We start from the raw sequence: 26,126 nt of genomic DNA, 5'->3' as shown, positions 1-26,126 counted from the left end.
TCCCCCAGCTCAGGTCCCTTGTCCCTCCCACCCAGCAGCAGGGAGTTAGCTCTCCACAGCCTAGAGCAAGATTCTCCATTGCACAGGGCTTAGGTGCTCCAGGCTCCTCCTGCCTTTATCTGCAACTCATACTGATGCAAAGACTTTCTTTAACAGTATTCAGCAGCTAGAAAACAAAAGTAGAACATACCCCTTCCCTTCAAAACAATAAAGAGGTACATTAAATAGACCTTAAAGATGTTCCATACATTTCCCCAGACAACTCCACAGGTCCTGTGCAACTGGATTGTGCTTTTCTGTTTAAACAGGCTGCAGCAATTCTACCTGCTTAAATACAGCTCTTCAGATTTCATAAGCACAAACACTTACCCAGACTTAACACAGTAAGTTCTGTAAAGACAGACCCAGAGCCCATAGTTACTAAAATGTCAAAGAGTTGGTCAAATATTGCAGTTGTTCGACAAGAACATTTCCAGCTGCTGGAAACAAACGTCATTGTTCTGCCCCTGGTTCCTGTCAGACTCAAACAGGAAGCATGGTCAGACAAACATCACCTCTTGGGCAGAGTTGGCTCTAGGTTTGCTGAACAGATTCATTAGCACTCAGAATGGCAGCACCTCAACAGCACCTCTGCTTTATAGGAATAATTTATTACACCCTCTATTAGCACAAAAATTTACAAGGCAGTTCTTTTTGTCCTGTTTCCCTTTTCTGCCTCCAATAGGAAATACCAAAGAGGAAAAATTCATGTAAAACCTAGGTCCGTTACTGTGTGGAAAACACAATCAAATTCTTATGAACTGGTATTTTCCCCACAACATACAGATAAAAGATGTGATAAGCATCTCACAAAGTATTTCTTAACTATTATTAAGCAATGGTGTCTCTAAACAAGATCATCAGTGGGGTAGTTAGGACATTCTGGAGACAAAGTATTTTTTGGATGAGTTCTTGCCCCATTTTTAGATGCTACTGGTAAACAGAGCAATCTTTCCTATGAGTATTACTGAAAAGTTACTTTAATCTCAGGACACATTAGCAGTGAAACTCAAAGCTATTAATTTCTGTGGTGAGAATGAAAAAATATAAATATGAATTTTAAAATGTACAAATTAAAACCACGGAATTTGCTCAGTGTATTCTGGATCGCTTGACTCTGCTCATTTCTCCCAGTGCTTTTCTTTTCTGAGATACTCCAGTTTCAAGCTCGGTGTTATTCTGAATGTAAGATTCAGCTTCTGGCAGGCAGTAAGACTCCATTGGGGGAGGCGGATCCTTCAACAGAGGAAGAAAAAGAAAAGTGGTTTAGCTCAAGTCTTTGTTTAGCTTGAGAAGCTTCTGAGAAGACAGAAACATCCCATTAGTTTTCTAAATCTCAAAATAACAATACAAATACTGCACGCCTACATTTTAAATACATTTTGTAAGCTCCCTACCCTGCAACAGATCCCACTGCCAGCCCTAGATCAAGCCACGTTAAAATTTGAGGCCAGGGATCAAAATACTCAGCAGAGGCACTTGCGCCAGTTTCCAGCACAGGATGCCCATGACCAGTAGAGCCACAGGCCCTTGCAGAGGCTTCAGGTGGCTGGAGTTGCTGGAGGCGAGTCAGGGGCAGGTGAAGAGCACCCCTGGCATGCCCACCTGGATGAGGTAGTCAGCGATATACTCTGGTTTCAAGCAGTTCACACCCTGGGCTGCGGCCTCCGCTACATTCACCCTGGTGTCATCCGGCTTCAGCTTACTGAAGTCAGCAAAGAGATGAGTTGCTTCTTTAAAGAGAGACACAGAATGACCAGAAAACACCTACAGATTAAAACACAACAGGAGAAAAAAAGAGTTTATTTTTGTGTTTCTTCCCCAAGACAAATGCAGTTCATGACCTATAATGTTACTCATCAAACTTAACTAGCAAACTAAAATAGCATTTACAGCTGCGTTCTGTACCGTCACGCACCTTTCAAGAAGAGTGATTCTTTTCATCAAAGCAGGGCACAGAAATTCTATCTTCAGTCCCCACCAGCACTACTGACTTGTGTGACCTCAGACAAGCTGCCCTGCCTGACCACATGCAAAATAAAGATGACAGCTTTTTCCTCCCCACCCTCTGACCATGTCTCAGCTATCCTGTGTGAGCAATTTTGTTGGCTAAGACATTTTACTCACATGGAAAATGACCAGCACAGAGTTAACAGAAAGAAAAAAAATAAATAGAAACATATGTGGGGTTTGGTTTTTTCCCCTTCAAAAAACTACATACTTTTGCTCCTCCTGACTGAAGAAGGCGCCTGAATCCTGCTTCCTTGGTTTGGTCAACATTGAGGATTACTTTCCAGCCACTGAAAGCTCCCTAGATAAAAGACTCAATTTAGTCAAAAGTACATCAGTACTAAAAAGGTACAAAGACTTAATGGATCTCATCTACAGAAACACACCTTAAGAAAAGCAGTTACTGGGAAACAACATTTCCCCCCCTACTCCATGCACTACATTATCTACTCCGTTACAGTAACAGCACCTAGGGCCGACTGGCTGCCTCCTCTCTGGTTTCCACATAGGCAAGGGGTACAGAGGATCTGTTACAAGCTTCATTTAAAAAGGTTCTTGTAAAGTACATGCAAGTCAAGATTTATCCTGAAGCGACTGCAGCATCAGCAGTAATTCTACTTTTCAATGAATACTCAACTGCAATGCCCGATTTGAGAGCGGAGTTAAAAGGCTTTGGGGAGCCCAGTTCCCACTTTCAAAAATCACACTGAATGACAACCTGCACCATAAAAATCATGGAAGGTGCTTTAGCGAAGGTGCAAACTTGTGCCATGTTTGAAGCACAACAGCACACTCGCTGCTAGAGCTATAAAAATGCTGTCCAGAGAACTGTGTTCACCTACAGGGCACAGGACAGGATTTTTAACTGTTACTGTCAGTACCAGTTGTGGCTTCCCAATAAATCTGAGTGAGGTTAGCTCACCCATCAGAGATCTGAAGTGTAAACATCACCTTCATGGCCAAGGGACATTTGCACAGGTAAGAAGCTTTGCAAAAAATGAACCATGGTTCAGGAGATTCAGACTTATTATGCAAGCACTAAGTTTTTGAAAAAAACAAAATTACTTAACTAGCATATATCCATTTTGTTCTTAATAACAAGGCAGATTACCTTCCCCTGCCAGTTAAGTTTCTGAGTTTCTTGGTGACAATCCCTGGCCTGTCCACCCATACTGTACAACTTACATGAGTATCTAAATACTTCAACACCACCATACCTCAGCAATACCAGTTTCTTGCCTCCCTTTATGAATTTTTTTCCTCCACCTCATGGCTGCGAGTGCTAGTTTCTTCTGGTTTATATTGATGCCAGGCAAAACATTAAGTATGGAACTACTTCCCCACTCATAATCTTCTTCCTAGAACAAGCATAAGCTTTAATTACAAAGCAGTCCTGCCAGCTTTACCAGCAGCAAATAAAAAACCCATACCAAAATGAAAACAAACAAAAAGCCCCCAAACAAATCCCAGCTCACTCTACCTTTATGTATTGATTTTATCTGGCCAAAACAACTCTAGTTAAAATTAGAGATACAGCTCTTAATTGCACCTATCTAAATCAACTCATGCTTTCTGGGTCATCAAGTCACATTGGAGACAACGAGATTCCTCTTGCAATGGAATTCAACAGCAGGGCAAAGCAACTCACTACTCTGGACACCATCGACTCTACATTTCTGCAATGTCTTCCAAAACAAAGTTGGTTTTGATACATAAACTATATGAACCAGTCTACAGGCATTATTTTAAAGTTAGCCTGGTCAATGTAAAAGAACTGCTAGACCCAGGAGAAGTGCAAAATAACGGTTAGGGAGGTAAGGAGTTGGAAGTGAGGAGTTCAAAAATGTTTATGTATGTGGTTACAGTGTTGGATCACTTAAAACTATTACATTCATTTATTGAAAGGATCAGGATTTAATTCCTGATGTAACAAGAACCACATAACTTCAGCAGATACCAATGAGAATTTACCAAAAGTTACTCAAAGTGCTAATTGCTTTTGAGAGGTTAAGTCCTTTTCTGGTAGTGCAAAATAAAAAGAAATGAGAAAAAAGTGCAACATCATCATTTCTCAATAATAAGGTCACATGCCTGAACAAAGCAGCCAGCTCCTCTACACGCCTCCAGGTAGGAACGATGAAGCACCCACTTTCCAGCTGCCATTGAAGCCAAGAATTTTTCATTTCGAAGAGGATGTCCCACAACAATGTGTGTGCAACTTGGATCAAAGCACTGTTTCTCAAGTACTATTCCACCTTGAAAGTGAAGAATGAATTTCATTCAAAATATTTAAGGGTCACATTGTACCACAGAAAGGATCAACTCAGAGTAAGAATTATCTGAGTTCATATTTGAAAATATTTAACTCAAACTCACACTGAAAATATCATTGCAGAAGCTGGCAAGAAAGGAGGATGAGTGGCTCCAATAAAAATAAAGACAGGAACAAGAGACAAGCAGAGGACAGCAGTCCTGTGCCCTCCCAACAGTAAAGAATGAGGCCGTTATGCAGACAGCTAAAAGAAACTGCACCAAGACAAAACCACTGCTGTTTTATGGCAAAGCTGACCACTCACTTCATAATAATATATTCAAAGAATCGCTCACAAGCACAGAAAGTCATAAATTTGAGACCTCAAATCTGATGAGTCATTAACAGAAGCCCTTTCTTTTTCCCAACAAGCCACAGCTGACCAGCTTACAGACACATATTCTTTGCATTTTACAGATATCTGGTACCTAATTCCTCAATCAGATGGCAGTAATCAAATCTTTCTTGAGGATTAAGAGAAGACAGCTGAAATTTACAGTGTTTTTCTGGTTCTTCATCAGCCTTTTCATCTTCTGTAACAGCCTGGAAATACAGGAACAGATTTTGAAAATATGACAGAACGATTAGGTTGACAGCTGACTACTTCTCTGCCAAACATTCTGGGTTATTTTTATATTAAGTTTTCTTTTACCATGGAAAAGCAGAACCAAACTTGTCCATCACTTGACAAAAGCTTGGATCTTATCAAATCAACGTTAGGCTCCTGCTTAACACCCTCTTGGTTCCCCTTTTCTTCAGGGCACAATTGAACCAATCTGTCATAAAAACTAATCCTTCATTCATATCCACTGAATGCCAAGTTGAACACATGAAGAAATCATCATCCATCTAGCACACTGTCTCATTCATTCAGACTTTCTATACCTTCAAGGGCCTCTATGCATTTCCACCACAGCCTATTTACTAACATGACACGTTATGCCCCTGAAGACACATAGCTGCTGAAAGTTTGAACATCAAGTGATCCACTGCGGGCAAAAGGCTGCGCCGATTTTCCTGCCCCTTCCAAGTTCACTATAACAAAGCGGAATTTTAAACCAGGATTTTGGCAGAAAAATAACTTTCAGTTTGTATCGAAACATAAATCCCAGATACCACTAAGAAAACAAAACTCTAAATTTTTTTCCCCATCATCCCAACATTGCTGGGGGAGTTGAGTAATACACACAGTAGCTCTCCACTCCAAAGCCTATCTTGGCATTCCAGCAGGAACTAACAGGATAAAAAGCTTTATCTGTCTGAACAAACAAGCTTTATTTATTTGAACAAATATTATCTGTTCAAAATTTTAAATGCAGATATTCACCTATTTTATATTTACTGTCAAGTTCAAAAGGTCTTGAAGTATCACTACACCTCTCAGAACTCAAATCATCATAAACATGTCTTCATATGGCAAACCTTTTCTTTGGGCTGTGGTGCCACAGGAGGATTAGCCAGTGGGAAAGCAATGCTGGGGGCCTGTGGAGTGGGGATCAAGTGATCTTTAATCGGTGTTTCAGGATCTCTACATACAGGATTTTTTAGAACTTCAGTCAAATCTCCATCCCCAGCCTCAGGAACAGCTGTGAAAGTAAAACATTTTTGCATGACTTGTCTTTGGCTGAATATAATTATGGATGAAGTTAAAACAAGAAAAGGAGCTACCCTAAAAGGACAAAACACAACTGCTGTACCAACATGCACAGTTCCATTTCACCACTGCCTTTCTTAAACATGCTCTTCCTTATACCACAAACCACCAGCTGCAACACTGAAGACTCATATGCCTGGATGCCTTGTTTTAAGAAAACTAAAAACCTCAGCTGGCCTAATTTCTTTGCCTAAACCACACTAATTGAGTCGAGTTGAAAAATCAATTGAAAACATTTAGCTAATTTTCTTCAACCTCCTCTAGGACAGGGTCAGTTTTCAGGAAGACTGTTACCACAAGCAGAAACTCTGTCAGTAGATTGAGGGAAGGAGTTGGGGGCAGGAAGGAGGTCGTTGGAAGAGAGAAGTAAACAATTCTTCTGCCTCTCAGGAGGCAGGAATGGGAAGAAAGCAAAAATAGATGAAAAAACATAAGTATGTTGCTTCCTTAGTCCTACTGGTAGACTGAAGACTTCAATAAGAACACGGAAGACAAATACAGTATCCTCACTAAATCCTGACCTAAGCATGTCCATTGGCAGCTCTGACACATCTGGTTTTTGGGCTCATGGGTTATCTCCTTCCTATATCTCTTTTCTTCACCTATGAATATTTCCACTATAATTAAAAATATTCTGCTACTGGTATTCCCATTTGAATTCCACCACACCTACCTGAATTGTTACCTGGAAACCAGGTTCCAAATAAAAATGTGGAAGACTTCCTTAAAGCTGATGCAGACTATTTTTAGCAGGTGATACCTTGGTGTTTATGGATAGGAAAGCTTCTGTTTAAAAACCAGCAACACATAACGCAGCTCAAAGATGTAAAATTGTATTTTTGGCATTCAAGAAATGCCAACAATGCTCACTTTTTTTTTTTTTTAGAGGAGAATTCAAACACTACTGTATAATAAAAAGTCCCAAAGATCAAATGAATGCTGTAGCAAAGAATAAGGATATTGTATTTCTGATTTTACCTATACCAGCAATCTCTGCACCAGCTAAGGATCCTTTGAAGGCAGTCTCATCCATGTTCTTATTGACGTTACTCTGACCTTGCTCAGTGTACTGGGAAGGACTATTAGGCCACTGAAAGTTGCTGACAAGTCTTGCTCTTTCCTCCCTTGCAGTAGGATCATCCCAGATGATCTGCTCGCTCTGCGATGGCTCTGTGTTCATATCTGTGAGTGCCTGACGGGATTGCCTAAGGAAAAACCACAGATACCTTAAATATTCATTTGTTTTACAGAAGACTACCATACTAGAAGGCAATGTGTTAATGATCACATCAGCTGTAGCGTCCAAGTGACCCCATTATTAGAAAGCATGGCTGGGAAAGAGAAAAATTTTGGTATAAAAGCAACTCTGGCAGCCTGGCTTTGTGGGCCTAAGTGTCAGCACAGCTGAAAAAAGGCAACCAAAATCTCAGTAGGAGATGTTTTTATTATGTGCCATATTGGTAAATAATTCCAAAATCAGTCTACTCTACTCTTTACTTAACCTATTAATTTGCAAATAAACACCAAGGCAAGGGAATAATTTTGCAAGGCTTCCATTACTTTCTCACTGTAACTCAGTGTCATTAGAGCTCAAATCCTATTCTGTTTAGAGAGAAACGAAAAAGAAAAGAGGAGAAACATTCACAGAGGTGCTTTGCAGGAAAACCTACTCCTTGTATATGACCTATGTACTAAAATACTGCAGCAATGGTTTCTTCAAAATCTATAAGAACACTAATTTGAATAGAAAGAAAATAAATCAGCTGGCATCATTAAATTCAAAATTAAAAAGCAATCATGCTATTCTACAACTTTTTGAAATGCAGAAGATACTCACTATGGATTAAGGTAACATTCATTTTGACTTTATCTAGCATGTCCAGTTAAAGATTCTGAATTGCAAGAGAAGCCATTTAAGTACTTCAGTAGAGAAAGACAATACATCTGAAAACCCTGGAGATCTATTCATGTTTCAGTGACTGTCTAAGTATGCACAGGGAGGACAAAATAAGATATTTTGAAACACAAATCAATACCTTAGAGCTTCCAAGACCCTACTGCGGCCATTTCGCACAGAGCGTGTGCTATCAGGAGTAGTTGGAGAACCATCAAAACTGTTCCTTGAAAGGGAACCTCTTTGCCCTTGTGGTTTCACTAGTGATGTAGCAGACATGATCTCCTGCAGCTGTCTTTGGAAGTTCTCCCTCATTTCCAGTGCTTGGGTTAAAACTTAAAAGAAGAAAGAATATTCACAAGGTCAAGACTGTTATATTGTAACAGGTGAAAAATAACTTTCCCCCACCCTGCATCAGGACAAAAACAGTATATTAAGAAGGGGAAGAGATATCTGGGGAAAAATATCTAAGAAAACTGTGTACAGCCCAAACCACCTATTCCTAGACACAACCAGAAATCTTCTTTTGGCTCACTTCTGAATTTGCTCACCTGATCTAACTTACATCCACAATTCTCTAGTAAGACATTTATTTACACAACAAGAAAGGCATACTCTAAAACAGTGATTTGTCATGTTAAAGACAAACCTCAGCGTTTTAAAAGCAAACAAACAGCAATGAAGCAATTTGCAATGGATGATCACGATTTTCTTATGGGCTGTCAGTCTTTACAATAAAGAGCAAAACCCTTCCCTCACATCCAGCAACAATACTGTACTTGACTGGTATATAAATTAGTACCTAAAGCTTCCAGATCTTAATCAGTCAAGGACATTCCACACCTGAAACTGTAAAAGGCTTATATTGATAGTTTGATGTTCCACAACTATTTTGAAAACAGTGATTTACATTTACCTCCTTTGGATTCACTTGTTACAATTTGTTCTTCCCCTGTAGTGACTGTTTCCTTTATTTGGTCAGTAGTTACATCATCTTCAGCATCATCTTCATCCACTGGAATAATCTAAAAACAAGGATGACAAGTAGAATTCTCAAACACCAACATTATTTGCTTTTTACCCATGTTCAACACTTGTATAAATTCTGAAATGATTAATCTTGCCTTAGAGTAAACCTAACCTTGCTGCTACAGCAATGACAGTAGAACAGCCAATAGCAGCATCAATGACAACATCTATTCTGCAGCCTAAGTGTCTGCTAATGCAAGTTCACACCTTGGATCTCATTACCTACAAAAGACAAAGACTGGACCTACATAATTTCAAATTTGGAAAGCACTTCTAATCCCAAAATGCCTGTATTTCCCTCCATCACCCTGGAAGAGGAATATTTCACGAGAGGCTGAGGGAGCTGGGGTTGTTTAGTCTGGAGAAGAGAAGGCTTAGAGGTGACCTCATCACTCTCTTCAACTACCTGAAGGGAGGTTATAGCCAGGTGGGGGTTGGTCTCTTCTCCCAGGCAACCAACAATAGGACAAGGGGGCATGGGCTCAAGCTCTGCCAGGGGAGGTTTAGGTTAGATGTTAGGAAGAAATTCTTTACAGAGAGGGTAATCAGGCACTGGAACGGCCTGCCCAGAGAGGTGGTGGATTCACCATCCCTGGAGGTTTTTAAAAAGAGATTGGATGTGGCCCTTAGTGCCATGATATAGTAATTGGAGTTGGATCAGGGGTTGGACTTGATGATCTTGGAGGTCTTCTCCAACCCAATCTATTCTATGATTCTATGATTACAAATGAAGAAAAAACCTTAAGGAACATCTGCAATAGCTACTATTCATTACTAGGTAAACTGATTCAGGGCATTGCTGAATTAGCATCAACTTTTTTTTTATTAATATGTTAATACAACAATTAAGTTAACTGAATCCAAATTGCTTCATAGAACATAATTCATATCACACATCATACCTCATTTTCCTCTGCTGGTTTTCCAGTTGATGGAAGTTTACTGGAGGAAGAGAGCCTGACATCTTGCACAGCACTGATATCCAGGCTCATTTTGGGATTGTAAGTGTGAGGAAAGAGAGATTCAGGAAGCCGTTTATATTCTTGGGCACTCTGTAATAACATCAGTTAACATAAGAAAGATGAGAAACTGATTGAGATAAAGGAGAAATTCCACAACTAAACAAAAGAAAAGTATAAGAACACCACCAAAAGAAGTACTTTACACAAGAAAAAAAATGGAGCTCAATCTGGGAAACAGGAAGTGGAAATGTTCAATGGGAGACAATTTATTTTCTCTTCATGGAGAATAAGGTAAAAGTACCTCAGCGAAAACCAATTGCTCAATTTATAAATGCAAAGCAGGATGGGAAACATCAGTTCCTATGTATGTCCAATATAAATTCTAACAGAAAATCAACTGCCATATAACTGGTTTTAAACCTCCATTTCCCTTCACTTTTAATAAGGGAACAAAGCAAGTTCCATACCTCTAAAAGCCAGTGTTCTGAAACAATATGTATACCCCGTTCTTTAACGGATTTGTACTCCTTATTGTTGTCATTTTGTCCTCCCTTGTAGATGAAGTGTGTTACTGTTTCATCAAAGCACCATCTAGAAAAGAAAAAGAAATACAACTTGAAGATATCATTTATTATTAAAGAGTATTAGAAATCCCTCCCAAAAATTGTTCTCTCTCTTATGCATGTTAGAATATTGTTTTGCCCATTTTGTTATGACTAAATAAACAATTTCTTCATCCAAAAGAGACAGCATTCAGTTTTAGGATAGAATAATTTCAGTGTCTTTTGAAAGCATTCCTGAAGTAAACAAAACTAATTCTGATAAACATATGGAAGAGGAGGGATTTTGCTTTAGTTTTTCTGTTTTTATTTAAGGAAGCAGAGTTTCAAATCAGTTTCTGAAAAGAATCAGTGACTTGGGGTGAGAGAGTTTTTTTGTTGCCATATTGAGCTACAAGTGAAATACTGATTCTTGAAGACCAAAATAAGCAAAATGCAGGATTCTAACATTTAAACTGATAAAAACTAGCATTTGCTATCTAATGCAAATATCTTCAGCATTTCTAAACTACTACCAAACATAATGGCAACTTCCTCATCCACACAGTGAATGATAACATTTATCATAAGAAATCACTAACAAAATAGATAACTCAGATTTAGTGGGAGCAGAATTCTGTCTTAAATAACAGGTTAGTTTGTAGTTTCTCCTCATGACAACCTATTTCTCCTAATCTTGTCCAAGCACACTAACACAGTCAAGCTTACAATCTGTAAAATAATTAGTTTTGAGCCAGGGAGAAACACACACATACACAAATTGAGATCAGATTAAAAATCTAAAGCATAAAGCAAATTTTAAACTCCCCAAAAGTTAGAAACGTTTCATAGTTTTCTTCAAAAAGAAAAGAAGGGAAAAACCTATTTTTCTGCAATTTGAAAAGATTTCAGCACAGCGAGTCTTTCCAAGACAGACTTATCAAGAACACAGAGACAGGGAGATGGGGGGATGGCCTTATTTCACATTAGAAGTGGATGGCCTTATTTTGCAATATAAATTGTTTAAGGTGGTAAAATCTAATGTTTAGCTTTAGCAAAAGGTCATACAGATAAGCATATTAGAATGCCAAGATTCATATTTATTAGAAGTTACATCAGAGAAAAGCTTAGAAACTGCTTGTTATCAGTCAGTACCTGTAGTCTGCCCCAAGAGAAGCTGCAACTGCGTTCAGTTCACTTTGCTTCTTACTAAGTTTCTTACTAACACATATAACAACATCAGCTAGAGGCTTGGGCTCTTCTTCCTGTTTGAGCAGCAGGGAAAAAACAGGAGAGTCATGTTTGGAAGGTTTCTGTGTCAATAAAAAAAAAAAATACTGTAATATTTAGTGCAGCAGGAAGTAAAATAAGTAATAACAACAAAACTAAGATAAACACATTTTCTCTATTTTTGCTGCTCCCAAACTCCATGGTCAAAACCCAGCACTGTGACCATTCTGTGCACTAGAAATCCAAAGACAAAAGATTCGCTCTCAGCCAGTCTCCCTGGAACATATTCTGCTCCTTCTATCACAGACTGAGCACTTCCTGAACACTGAAATTAGGGAGTTATCAAACCTGATGCCACAAAAGTAATTTACTGTCCTGGAGTGAAAAAAAGTAAGAACAAGGAGCTACAAAACAGCCTTCCCTTGCTGAAGGCCAGTAGCTTTCTTGCCCCTCCTCTACAGGAAACAGTGTACTAACATGGCAAGCAATACATAAATGCTGCCTTTCCTCCCACATCTTTTTCTCTTTTCTGTCACTAGGGTAGCTTAGACTGAAGAGGCAAAATGACCACAAGAAAGGATAACATAATGTGTCTTTATAAGGGGGTAAGCAACCGATCACATCTCATGCCTCCTAGTAAGCAGGAGAGCAGCACCTTACAGAGGAAGACAGGAAAAGAAGATAAATGCATTAAAAAAGAACTCCTCACTTCAATACAATACAAAATATTTAGCCCTGCTCATCTGGAGCCTAGGAATTTAAGTGATGAAATCCTCTCATGCCAACACTTACAAAGTCTAAAGTGGTGCACATTTATGTGCCCTATTACTTAGCAACTGCTTAATATTCAAGATAGTAGTACAGACAGTAGAAAGAGGTTTTAAAATTCTTTGCCTTCCAAGAGGAAACTCTACTACCTTACCTTCCTTTAACTGTCATTGAAGATTCCATAATCATACGGATTTCTACTCAAACAGATCACAAAGCACAATTCACAATCTCCTTTGTAACTTACATCTCAAAGGATACAGCATTTTCTTAATTAAGCCTATTCTCTAGAAACTCAACCCCAAAATATCCTACCGCTTCTGGCTGTGCAGCTGTCAACTGAGGGCTGGCAGTAAGAGCTACTGTGTGCCTCGTGCTGTTTGCTAGTGCCAATTTCAAGTTTCTGCTGATGACTTCAGAGAGAGGTGTGCTCAGTTTCCTGGTTTTGTGATCAGGACCTCCTGGAGTTTCCAAAGCTGCCAGAGCATCCTACCAAAAAAGAAAGCAACTGACTGACTTTCACGAATGCATTAAAAAATTCTCACTCAAATGCAAGTTTTACAACTATAGTCTGTAGGAAGATTTCACACTCCTAAACCGGGATGGTGCACTACAGGAGCACCTAGCAAGTGCAACTGTAGTACTAGTGCACAAAAGCAGTACAAGACAACCCCAATCTTAGAGTTTCCATAAGCAAAACAGGAAGAAGACAGATTATCAATCTCTCTTTTCACTGATATAAATGAAAACTGCCCTCAGTGGAAAAGCCAGCGGCCAAAGCCAGGTACTCCTAATCCCCATCAATTATTTTAATTTAATAATACCTCCCCCCATGAGAGTTGCATACGAGCATGTGATTCTATCTGCACTTTTAAAACACCAAGTTTTCTATTGCCCTTTTTTAGAAAAGATAAATTTTGGTCTAAAATATCTTGCTTTTGAAAATTATCAGAGTGGTGAACTATTACATTTCAAAAAGCAGAGTACCAACTGAATCATAGAATGGTTTGGGTTAGAAGGGACCTTAAAGATCATCCAGTTCCAACCCCCCTGCCAGCCACAGGGACACCTTCCACTAGACCAGGTTGCTCAAAGCCTCATCCAACCTTGAACACTTCCAGGGAGGAGCATCCACAGCTTCCCTGGGCAACCTGTTCCAGTATCTCACCACCATCACAGTAAAGAATTTCTTCCTAATATCTAATCTAAATCTATCATCTTTCAGTTTAAAACCATTACCCCTCATCCTATCACTACCTTTCCTGTAGGCCCCTTTAAAGTACTGCAAGGTCACTATAAGGTCTCTCTGGAGCCTTCTCTTCACGAAGCAGAACTAACTAAAGAGAATTTGTAATGTATGTTTTGTTCTACTGTGGGTAGAGGGGTTAAAAAACCAAAACACAATAAAACAACCATACCACAAACCACCTCCTGAAAAAGCTTTGCAAGAATTAAATCCATTTATCTTTCAGTTAAGGTCTTGAAAATGAAAAATAAATCTGAAGCCTTCCAAAGCACACTTGAGTCATTCAAGAGCTACTCCTGCAGCCTCTGAGTGTCAGGGGTTTCTTTGTTCTGTTTTAAGACCAGTAGTTTTTCTATCTTTTCATGGCCTCCAGAATGAGACAATGAATCCAAAACCTCAATGCATTTTCCATTGCAGTAACGGTTTTGTAACTGCTATAAAGCTATTACATTAAGCTATTATCAGAAGGCAAATAACCGTATCTGGGGCTGCATCAAGAGAAGCGTGGCCAGCAGGTCGAGGGAGGTGATTCTCCCCCTCTACTCCACTCTTGTAAGGCCCCACCTGCAGTGCTGTGTCCAGTTCTGGAGCCCCCAACATAAGAAAGACATGGACCTGTTAGAACTAGTCCAGAGAAGGGCCACCAGGATGATCCGAGGGCTGGAGCACCTCTCCTATGAGGACAGGCTGAGAGAGTTGGGGCTGTTCAGCCTGGAGAAGAGAAGGCTCCCGGGAGATCTTATAGCGGCCTCCCAGTACCTGAAGGGGCTACAAGAAAGCTGGGGAGGGACTTTTCATAAGGGCAACTAATGACAAAACAAGGGGAAATGGGTTTAAACTGAAAGAGGGGAGGTTTAGATGAGATATTAGGAAGAAATTCTTCACTGTGAGGGTGGTCAGACACTGGAACAGGTTGCCCAGAGAAGCTGTGGATGCTCCTCCCTGGGGGGGTTTAAGGCCAGGCTGGATGAGGCTTTGAGCAACCTGATCTAGTGGAAGGGGTCCCTGCTGATGGCAGGGGGGTGGAACTAGATGATCTTTAAGGTCCCTTCCAATCCAAACCATTCTATGATTCTATGATTAAAACATGTCATCAAAGTAGCATTTCATCACAACACAAGGAAACATTTGTTTCCCAATATCTGGAGCAATTATTAAGCCTTCTTGTTATATTTTTCAGTCTTTACAAGATGTAAAGAACATAGATTGTGTACTGTGTGAGGTGTAGAACACACGAACATATGATGCAATAAGCACAAAGGAGCTTTGTTAAGTACATTATAGCATCTGCTAGCCAATAAATTTAGTCCACACGTCATTAACTAGAAATATATATAAATAAATGGAGCCCATTTTCCTGGCTTTATTCAAAATGGGAAGTCTGTCTGTTAACAGCATAAAAAAGGGGTCAGCAGGTTTCTGTGCTGCTCTTAAGATTAAGCGCATCTTTAACCCTACCAGCTCTACAGGCTAAACAATTTGCAAAGATGATCACCTTTACATCAAAAGAAGGCTTGAATAACTTGTCTTTGGAAAGAAATTTTGATGGAGTATCAAGATGTAAAGATGGTTCTTCCTGTGGGGGCCCCCCCTGTGCAAGAGGGGTTGTCTTCTTCCCAATATGATGAGAGATTACAGCTTGGAAAGCTTTACTCTGGAACCTGTTGATATCAAGAGGGGTCACAGTTTTTTCTTTCCTAGCTTCAAGGAGATAAGTAGGTTGCTCTGAATCAGGAGATTTAAGAGCTGCTGGTGTCTTGCAAAGCTGAGTAATGGAACTCTCCTTATCTTTAAAAGAAACAAACAAAAAAAAAAACCATAAGCAAGCAATCTGATTTTTTTTTTTGAGCACAGACCTCACATACACTTTCATTTAAATAACTGAAAGTTCATCTTTAGATGAACTTTATTTCCCTAAAAATAAATAAATAAATAAATAAATAAAATCACATTCCCCCCCAATAAATGCTCTAAACTGGCAATTATATTTTAAACATCAGCACCTTAAGTGTCTCTTCCAGCTAATTACTTAGTTTGAACTACAGGGGCACTGAGCTTGACCCCAAGTGTCTGAAAAAGAGCACGCAACCCCTGGCTCGCTCACATTGTTGACAGTTCCACGTGTACTTGTATAGCTTACACATGTCATACAGCAGCTATCAAAATACCAATCCAAGAAAAAGATGTAATACACAACAAACCCTTCCCTTTTAATGTTAAAGGTAACTCCTCCCCCCTGGCTCCTTACTTTCCATGCAACATAAAACCTCTTTTGTGTTCATGAATCGGAATCACACCTCTTTAGGTCACTACACATACTTCCAGTCCCTTATGGCTTTGGACTAATAGGACCAAGATTTAGCCAGGAATAAGCCCTGAAAGCTTATCCATCATAAATGCTTCTAGATAAGCATGACTCATCATATTTATAGCTCAAAAAGATTAGTACAATAACTGCTTTTACATTTTACTGCTCATTTCCCTTGTCCACCCCTTTTTTTTTTCCCCTTAAAAATGTAATATACAGATAAGACATGCCTACAGCAAAAACATATCTTTTGTCCTCTGATTTCGTGACATATATAATTAATTCACAAGGGCAGTGGTAAAACAGGTTTGCTAACATTCAGTATTAAATCACTGTAGTCTGCCTCTTAATGTGGAAGAAATATTGCCAAATAAGGGGTGTGAAATAAATGGAAAAGGAGTAGAATCATCAGAAGATGAAGTAGGCATGAAGGACTGAACAGAGGCATCATGTCATTGCAGACTAAGAAGTATGAAGTCCTAAGCTGGATCTATCATCGATTCCTACACAATCTGCAGAGCAGCATAGATGTCAACAAGGACAAAGCTGAGACACTGAGCTTGATTCCCAACTCACTGGGAACCACAAGACTCCACTAGCTCCGAGCGACTTGCAGCAAACACGCAGTATCACTTCTAAAATCACTACTCAACAGTAGGAAAAAAAGAAAAATGGAAAAAATACTTGGAAAAATATCCTTTAGCTCCAATACTTCAAAGGTATTAGGAAAAAAAAAATTTCATCACACCTGCCTTCTTTATCATGAACAAACAGTACAATGACACAATCATATCCCCTTACTTGCTAATAACCAACCTTCAGCCTCAGTATTTCCAACCAAGAACTTGCTTTCATCTGCTCTCTTTCCTGTCCTTGCAGACTGCAAAAGCCAAGCTACAGTGACTGCTGGCAAATTCCACTTCTTTGCAGCTTCATACTTGGAACCATCTGGTTCTCTCACCACAAGATGGGTACTGGCAAACATTCCCTTTTTTGCACTGGCTTTCCGCACAAAGAATTCTTGGACTCTAAAATTAGGTTAATAAAACATCCATTTAGTAATGAAAATAATTAATCCAGGGCACATTTATACTACTATAAAATGCATTCAAGCAACAGAAAAAAACCTAGTAGAATTATCTAAGGTCATCCATTTTGCACTCTACAGTCAAGCTACACCTAAAAGACAAAAAAAAAAAAGTTAACAGTAATGTTTTGCTTCTATCAGTACTGAAAACATAAAATTTCTCACACTCCAGAAGTCGTCATATATCCTATTTCCAAATCATACACTGGGCCTAATATTCTTCTGCAAGATTAATGGGACAGGCTGGATTCTTTCTGGAGCCAACCAGTATCATTTCCAAATGAATAATAGGTTTTTTCATATTACAGTTTTTCTCTTATCATCAAGGACCCAATCTTCCAAGGAGATGGACTGAGAAAGAGCAATCCTTCACCAGCGAAGAATTTAGTTCAAACAGACTACAAATCAGACTAAATGATACTCTAAGCTATGCAGTTTTGCCACTCCAGGAATAAACACGTTTTTCTTAACATTTCTCAAAGATCCTGATGAATTGGGAACAAAGAATTCACCATCCCAGCTATTAAGAAAAGTGCACTATCACTGGTTATGAGAAACAATGGTCCAATCCCAGATGACTGAAAAGCAACTCAGAAGGCCTGACATCTGAAAAGTTGAGTTTTTTGCTCTCTTCTAGAGCAGAGTGAAAAGTTACTCCATCACTGGGAAATACAACACTCGGTGCAGGCTGTGTGAATAATGACTAAATTTCTCTAAAAGGCAAGGAAAAGAAAAGAACTGTATAGTAGCATCTCTTGTTTCCAGCACTAGGTTTTGTAAATGAATAGAATCCAAAAGAGCTTTAACTCTAACATTTGTTACTCCTGTAAAAGAAGAAACTAAATGCATAATGGATTTCATCACATTGGCTGTCAAAGAATGAGAAGAAATGGTGACAGGAGACATACCTTGCTCCTAGCAGTCCTGCCAGATAAACCAGGGAGCTTCTCTCTGCACCAGTGAACTGGCTAAAAGAAAGAACGCAATCTTCCAAAGGGGTAACTCCTTCCATTACTGGGACTGGTGTGAAAAGTGGATTAGACTGGGGATCTAAAAGGAGCTGCTGTTCCACACATGTTAGCTTAAAGAAAGTGAAAGAGATAAAAATTCAAATCACGCCAAACAGCAACAAAGCCAAAAATATTTCAGCAACTGTACGATAGCATTTATGGACTCAACAACAAGCAATCCTCCTTCTGTCGGAGACAAGTTATTTCTCATTGAATCAGACAAATTCTTTTCTAGATCATTTTAATTTTGCTCAGGGTCTGTATAGATTTCCTTCCCAGAAAGTTACCTAGCACTGAAAAAACTAACAGCAGTTAGTCTACATCCTGTGCCTGCTCTTGGCAAATATGGTTAATCTTTTTGACTTTGAGCTATAAAGCTGAGTTGCTTTTCTGCCACAACTTAAAAAGCTGTAAAAAGCATGAAATAAGAAAAAGTAAGCACCAAGATGTCAAATGAAATCATTATTAAGTCAACTAGCTCCTTCTACAATTCATTATTCAGAGAGAATGCTGTTAGACTCTCATACAAGAAGTCTTTGACTCATGACAATGAAGTCCTATTTAACAAGCCTGTAGAAAATGAAGTGAAACAGATAAAAGATGCCTTACAGATGCAGAGGCTTTAAAGCATGTTTTCACTTAGTACATTTCAAATGAAACAAGGCTAATCTCTCAGTATTTCACTCACATTTAAGCCACCAATAACTCTGCATTCTGACAAGACATATTTCTAATACACACACCCGTTTACTCACAGAACTGCAAGTGCAGCTCCCTTACCAGCCATATATTTGTGACAACATCACCAACAGTCAGCTTCACCGTGCACCCCAGTAAAGGCACCACAGCATAATCTGCAATGGTTCTGCTTTGCAGTGGCAGAATTTTCCCAGCATTCTTCTTTATCATATCTGCAATACAGGACTTGTCCTCTTCACCAAAACCCAGAACAAGAAATCTCTTTCTGAAAAATATGCCTCCTTCAGCCAGCATAGAAGACTCTCCCAAAGAACCGTTACAGATGGAAGACTGATTCTCCCCTTGGACAGTCAAGTGAGTAACATCACTGAAGGTACTGGATGTTAGTTTTTCAACTTCATCTGAAAGGGAAAAAAAAACCAAAACAACCAACCATAGTAATTGCTTGACAAGAACATCAATGACAACTCAAAATAGTTTCATGAAGAAATTACAATATTCTGCTGTTTTCAGCTAGGATTTAGCTAAAAACTGCTCTATATAGACCTGTTTAAATTTGATTTCTGAAACACAATATAGAAGTTAACATACTAGATGTGGCTAGCTTTTTAATAAGCAAATGCTGCAAAACTCAAATGCTGTCTATGAGCAATTAAACTTTCTATGGCATGCTGAGCCTAGAACGTACCTACTGCAGAATCATTATTTACATATTGAGAGAGGAAGTCATCTTCAGCAGCTTTCTGGTGCTTTCTAATGTTCACAGCTTCTTTTTTTAAGAGACTGTTATTTTTGGGCAGAATTGACTTCATTCCAGGTTGCTCCAAAATTGGGTTCTCTAACAGCTGGTAGTTTTGAGGGATATATTGCTCCACTGGATGTAGATAACCTTTACTAAATGACTCCAGCAACCATTTCGGTGTCACTACATGAGGCCTATGAAACAAAGTGTAACACAAACAAGTTACAGCAGGTTGCAGAACTGTGATTCCTCTTTCTCTCTCTGCAAATACTAGTATATAAACACACCTGAAGTTTTTAACTCCCAATACTATGCAAGCTTTGGGCACTTTACAGACCTCAAGATTTTTTTTTTCACTCTTGCAGTCTGAGAACTGAGAATTTCATACTTATTTTCTGTAATGTAAATTATATTTGCCACTGCTGGGTTGCCAAATCCTTCCTCCTCAATATATTAACAAATACATTGTTAACATCTCTTTTCACCAATAGGAATACTTGTTTTTCTATTCACTGAGGTGACTCATAGCTACCCAAAGAACTACAGTATTCAAGAGCACACGAGGATGTACTTATAAATACTAGCTAAAGTCTTCCCATTTAAGTCAAGAACTATTTAGGATTTTCAAATCAATATATGTTTTCCTGTTTACAAGGTGCTGGGAGAAAGAAAACAAGGAGCAAGTAGATCTTAAGCAATACAGTTATCAGAACCTGTGAGCTGTCTTGTCCAAAAAGTGTTTCAGTTCATCATTATTCTCCCCCAAAATGACATGGGTAACATCTTCATTAAGTTGATTAAATCGAACACCACCACCACAATTAATAAGTCTTCTCATCTTGTCCAACTTCCTGCCACTAAAGCCACACAGATAGATCTACAAAGAGAACAGAGCAATAAAAAAGGCTTTTAAAAAAGAAAAAAAGTAATAAAGAAGAAAAAAAATTGTAGGTAATTTTGGTATAATTTATTTTTACTACTGTAGAACACAGAAACTAGTGGTGCAGCTTCTGAGAAGCAGCAAAAAAGTTAAGCATTTAGAATTGGATTAATTTATCTTTGCAAATTAATCTAGCAAAACTTCAATATTTACTAATGAGTGAAGCCCAAGCCAAAGTCATACAACCAAAAAAACCAAAAAACCCACCCAAAACCACACACCAATTCTAGAACCCATTCACTATAGTGTTTATTGTCTATGTCTATAAATATATAATTTTATATTTATACTACATATTTAATACAATTATACACATATAAAACCACACATGCAAACTACAGCATGTGGACACAAAATAAATCTGACATTTGCTACTGACCAAGGAAATAACAATTCACTCAAACAGCAATCGACAGTGCCTTGACCTAGTTGCTTTCACGGGGTAAGACTGAACATTTCAAAGTGTACATTGTTAAACATACTCGACATCCATCTAACAAATCTTCAGAGGCATGAAAAGAACTCATATCCAAGTTTTCCAGCTCATCAGGAAGGGGATCCAGTCTGCTGCTCATAGCGGAACTACAAGCGGTTTCGTTAACAACACTCAAATTGATATTGGAGATGTGGCTGACGTCTGAAAGGCTGTGATCTTTAAATAAAATTAAAATGAAAGAAGATGAATTAGTTTTGGCTCATCTCTCTCCGCTGCCTCACTAAACAAAATAACTGCAACATACGACTTTGTTGTGCAAAAAGGCAAGGTAAAGTCTGAAAAATAAAAAATACTAGGTAAGTATAACCTTGGTTAAACCAAGGCTTTTATTTACACACAGACTGAGTATGGTTGTACTGGCAAGAGTGTTTATGCACTTTCTGTTTATTCCCAAATGGATGCAATCTATGAGATAGCAGCCAGTTTTCAAAGCTTTTATTACAGTTTTGTGCCCACCTATCAGGAATATTCTTAAAAAATAGAGAGGACTCTCTGTAGTAAAGAGAAATCAGCTTGAAATTCAGTGATTTAAGAGAGTTATATGCAGTTTCCATAATACCCAACTTGAATTCCCAGTGCTCTCTTTGTAATGCTAACCCAGTGCTCCTGCTCAGGCATTTCCTGAAGCAGGAGTCAGTAATAGGTGTTTGGAGAGACACAATCAAAACTGGCTGTGTCTTTCGTACTACCATGTTTGCTTACAAAATGCTTTTAACTTTCCTTCTGTTAATAACATGGAGTAAGTAAAAACAAATATATGAAGAAAAAAAATATTATTAATATAATTAAGAAGAAAAAGATCACCATTTGTTTTCCCTTAGGCTGCTGTAAGATTTCATTCATAACAGACACTTGCTTTAAACTACAAATGTATGAATAAATGATTTTTTGTTAGGAGTTAGAGATATACACCGCTGATTCTTAAGCAGATAACTATATGCCTAATTGAAGTTTACTTTTTAAACAATTATTCACATTTTAAATCTACACATCTTGGAATATTAAACATGCATATAAGTAATTTGTTGTGTATAAGCATAAGCAGAATCAGAACACAAACTGTCATAAGAACACTGCACAAGCAGGCAGCACCCTGCTAATTTGAAACAGGTCTTCCTCCTTACTAAAAATGTTTCCTACCTTACTTTAGTACACCTTAAAACAACATCTTACTTACTATTATCAGGCTTGCTGGCATGATTCGTAGGTGTTGATGTACTGGGTGTATTACTCAGTTTTGATCCAGCCTCTATTTTATACATTGTCTCGTCCTGACAGAAGCCTTTCTCAATGCTGTCAGAAAACCACTGCACAGACACACAGTGCACATTCCATTTTTTGGCACATTCATACTTCTGACCTTTCAAAAGTAAACAAAATAAAAATCACAAGTTCCTAAAAGGCTAATGCTTCAAACAGTGATTGCTGAAAGATGGATGGACATTAAGAAAATTTTTTAAATCAAATAACTGATTTCAATGGCCAAGTTGTGTTATCTTGGACCCTTCTGATAAAATGCTTATTTATTCTCCTTTATTTATAAAGTTAGAGTAAAAAATCTCATTGATGGCTAAGCTCATGGGTACAGTATGACAGAGAACTAAAAAAAAAAAAAAAAAAAAAAGCTTTAAAGCTTTCAAGCTCAGAAAGAAAAAAAAAAAGTTTAAGAAGTTACATGATATTTCCCATGGGGAAAGGGAGGGGAACTGGGGAAAAAAGGAAATCCTTCCCATTCTTCTCACATTAAAACTACTATCCTTTCACCTTCCCAAGAAAGAAGAAAGGGAACTTTTATTTTGTCTTAGTAGAGTTCAGAAGGTACAAATAATAGATCAGTTAAGAGAATATTAGTCCACAATCCAATTTCAACTTTATATATCAGTATATACTTTATATATCAGTATACTTTCAACTTTATATATCAGTATATAAAGTCCTATTCAGCTCTCCCAAAAAACTTAAGTTTTCTTTATTCTTTAATCTCTAGGACTCTCTTTTTCTTCCCTTAAATACCATCTGGGTCTCTCTTTTTTTTCCCCTCTTTTGTTCTCTTTCTCGTGCCTTTAGAGCAAAGGAAGGGTGCCCTGTGTTACTCTTCCCATCAACAGTGATTCCCTAAACAGAATTAGTAAGAGCAACACTGAAGCAGACACAGAGACAGTTAAAACTCTTACATTTATGCATATTTACACTACTTCAACTCAAGAAATCAAATAATATTTACTAAGTTTTACCTTTTGGCTCTTGAACTATGAGGTGAGTGCATTCATTCATTTTGAGCTGCCCCATATATTGGCCACCGTGTTCAGTAGTGAGGCGCTGGACTTCCTTCCTGTCTGAACTACTTAAGCCAGTCACACAAATTGTACAGCCAAGGAACACAGGACAAGCGTAGTCTTCCATCTTAACATCAGTGTATCTCATTATACTAAAGGAATGAAAGGGAAAATAAGCATTTTTTTTCTTCCAAGTGAAAACAACCAGAAAAAGAAAGCAGTCTGTATCACCATAAGAACTACCAGCCACCAAAACAAAGTTAAGTTTTCTTTAGGTTTTTTATACCTTTGCTGAGACTTATCCCACAGCGTCTTAACCCAAGAGGGAAGCAAAACAGGCTTCTTCAGAGAAGCAGCTACTAAGTATTTCTTGCTGCCAACTTCTCCAGCTATAAGATGAGTTACTGACACACTGAGGTCTCTGTACACACGTCCACCCATCATCTGCACATATTTATGAACTTCCTCCTGAGTGGAGAAAAAAAAAAAGTTATAGAAAATTATCAAGAAAAAAGAAAGAACCTACATCATACTCATGTTCACCTTAAAAAAACAAAATAATGGATTTCTATTGTCCATGGTTTCACCCAACAAACTGTTCAAAAATACAGAATGGATCTATATGGAAGCCCTAAAAACCATAAAATATAATTTCCATTCTATTTGCATGTATGGGAAGCTGAGCATAATCCATACCCTTAGTACAAACACTACAATCACACTGCATGAGTAAAGATTTACGGATGGTTGGCATTTTAGGTAGAAGAAGAGACACTGGAATAAACAGAAAGTAAACTTCTAAGACAAACTATTTAAACCATAGCTAACTGAATATTAAATCTTTACCATGCAGTGTTGAGTAACCAGAAACAGGTCATGTTGTCCATAGCATTATAGCTGCAGACAAACTAGCAAGCTAAGTGAGCCATCTAATCAGTTAAGAAAAATTCCTTAAAACATACATTTACTGCCATATTAATATGACTGAAATCTCATATGCTTATAAATGCATATGCTTGTGAAATATATACATGTGCATGCACAGATACACGTACACATTTATATACTAGATATAAGAAGACTCTCTTACTCCACAGAACTCTCTACATAAACTACACAGTCTACAACTATAGAAAGACTAGATATATCTAGACACAGGCACAGTTAGACTTATACGTGGTATGACTGACGCCTTAGTAATTAACTATCTGAAGCAAATGACAGTCAGCCAAACAATCCATTATGTACAACACATTACCCTAAGGTCTTTTTCAAGGCTGGTACAGGATACTGTTACATCGGCCATGGTCATATTGTACACAGGATACTCAGCTCTTGGGACACATTGCTGGGACTGCATGCAGTACAGGACTACCTGTGGTCCAACAATTCTGCAACCAAGCTGCAGAAAAATAACAGGGGAAAAAAAACAAAACACAAAGAAAATTAGCAGAAGGTACACTGCTGTAAGGAAGGCTTTCCTTGTCCCTGAATTCCGAGAACAGCAGGGCCCTTGGTCTGTCCTCCTCCTCTCTAGTATCGCCAGGTAACTGACAGTTTTGTTTTTACTTTCTGCTGTGGATTTTCAGTCCAATCCTTGTAGATTTTCTAGCCTCAGTGAAAAGCAGCAGATGCTTGCAGGTCAAACAAAATTATGCTCAGGAGGTAAAAAAGTGTGAGAGTCAGTTTAGTGACTCCAGCAGAACCAGAACTGATCATATTATTTATTTGTCCACAGGCTTCAAAAGAATCCTTATGCTTTGCTACTTGTTTTCTTCCCTAAAAAGAAGTTTTAAAGATTTTATTGTGAATACATCATACTGCTATATTCAGTGCAAAAACAGAGAACATAAGTATGGGCATGAGTGCTTCTAGAAAAGCAACAATATAGCTAGAAGTAAGCTGATGGGTAGCATACCTTTTTGAGGTGATTGAAAACAACGCCTCTAAAAGGATCACAGATGTACAGGGATTTATCATTTTCTTTTAAATTGAGTGCTGTTTCTTCTTCAAGGATCTGGAGATGTTCTTCTGACTGAAATTCTTTTATAGACTGCAGGTAAATAGTGCACACAACAACGTTTACTTAATTGACAAATCGTAAATAGCTAATCCTGTGGAAACTACACAAGGGCATCTAATTGAAGCAGCTCACCACAAAGCTACCATGCAATAGTATATTGTCAGAAGGCTAAAATATCTTATGGGTGTCTCCCTCACCCCCCAACTCTTCACAGACTTAAGCATTCATCATACAAACTTTGAGGACCTGATCCTACCACAGAGTGCCTTTAGCTCCCACTAACTTCTCAAGGTAGAAAACAATCCAGTGTCCTTCGTAAGCTTGCTTAGTGCTTAAATGAGTGACCAGTGCTTAAATGAGTGACCATCATCTAGACCTTCCAAGCTACATGTTACTTCCCTAAACGTCAATAGGTTTGGAAATGATAATTATTTCTACGTTCAATAAGTAATTTCTTCAACAGAAGTGTTTTGTTCAACAAACGTTATTTGTTTGTACAACACCAAGTGCTTCTATGACAGAAACAGCTTTATTTCCAGGTGTACACATGGAAGCTACATCTCATTCAACTAAGCTCAATGAGAAAGGCCATCAAACCTACTTACCTCAAGAGCTTTAAAAAAATACTCCGAGTTCCCAGAAGACTTTACGAACTTCACAAAAAACGGCTCCTTACTACCTTTCATCCTTTAACTGAGAAGCAAAACCCAGTGAGCGTCCCGACACCATCGGCCAGGCCGGCTCCGCGCAGTGCCGGGGCGCACCGCCCACCTCCGGGAGCTGCAGGCCCCTCTCCTCCCTGCCCCACGGGCCTGCCCCACGCCGCCCAGCCTCGGCGCTGACCTCTGCCCGAGAGGAGCGGG

General features: G+C 38.6%; 1 protein-coding gene across 1 annotated transcript; it reads right to left on the bottom strand.

Moving 5' to 3' along the window:
* Positions 1-1,042: 1,042 nt before the first annotated feature.
* Positions 1,043-25,949, bottom strand: TOPBP1 (DNA topoisomerase II binding protein 1). The gene is made up of 27 exons (XM_010164545.1): positions 25,869-25,949; positions 25,159-25,293; positions 24,499-24,642; positions 23,527-23,708; positions 23,199-23,392; positions 22,142-22,324; positions 20,951-21,120; positions 20,242-20,405; positions 19,475-19,722; positions 18,868-19,187; positions 17,986-18,158; positions 16,807-17,018; positions 15,178-15,470; positions 12,752-12,925; positions 11,594-11,703; positions 10,367-10,490; positions 9,840-9,989; positions 8,825-8,933; positions 8,051-8,243; positions 6,993-7,219; positions 5,783-5,946; positions 4,789-4,903; positions 4,141-4,304; positions 3,267-3,407; positions 2,261-2,350; positions 1,645-1,806; positions 1,043-1,275 (listed from the first exon to the last, which is right to left on the bottom strand). The coding sequence occupies exons 1-27, from the start codon at positions 25,947-25,949 to the stop codon at positions 1,132-1,134; spliced, it is 4,566 nt and encodes a 1,521-aa protein (XP_010162847.1). The 3' UTR covers positions 1,043-1,131.
* Between the last annotated feature and the right edge of the window lie 177 nt (positions 25,950-26,126).

Source organism: Antrostomus carolinensis, unplaced genomic scaffold, assembly GCF_000700745.2.
Source record: "Antrostomus carolinensis isolate BGI_N321 unplaced genomic scaffold, ASM70074v2 scaffold19243, whole genome shotgun sequence".
Lineage (NCBI taxonomy): Eukaryota > Metazoa > Chordata > Aves > Caprimulgiformes > Caprimulgidae > Antrostomus > Antrostomus carolinensis.
The sequence above is the reverse complement of the archived record's forward strand: the minus strand, read 5'-3'. Positions and strand labels throughout refer to the sequence as shown.

What these genes read in the sequence shown, in the direction of transcription:
- TOPBP1 (XM_010164545.1), bottom strand. Translation starts at nt 25,949, where the DNA reads ATGAAAGGTAGTAAGGAGCCGTTTTTTGTGAAGTTCGTAAAGTCTTCT. An exon ending in ATTTGTTAGATGGATGTCGA is followed by an intron (nt 20,406 to 20,950) that starts GTATGTTTAACA and finishes TTCTCTTTGTAG; the next exon opens with ATCTATCTGTGTGGCTTTAG. An exon ending in AAGAAACTGGTATTGCTGAG is followed by an intron (nt 2,351 to 3,266) that starts GTATGGTGGTGT and finishes TCTTTTATCTAG; the next exon opens with GGAGCTTTCAGTGGCTGGAA.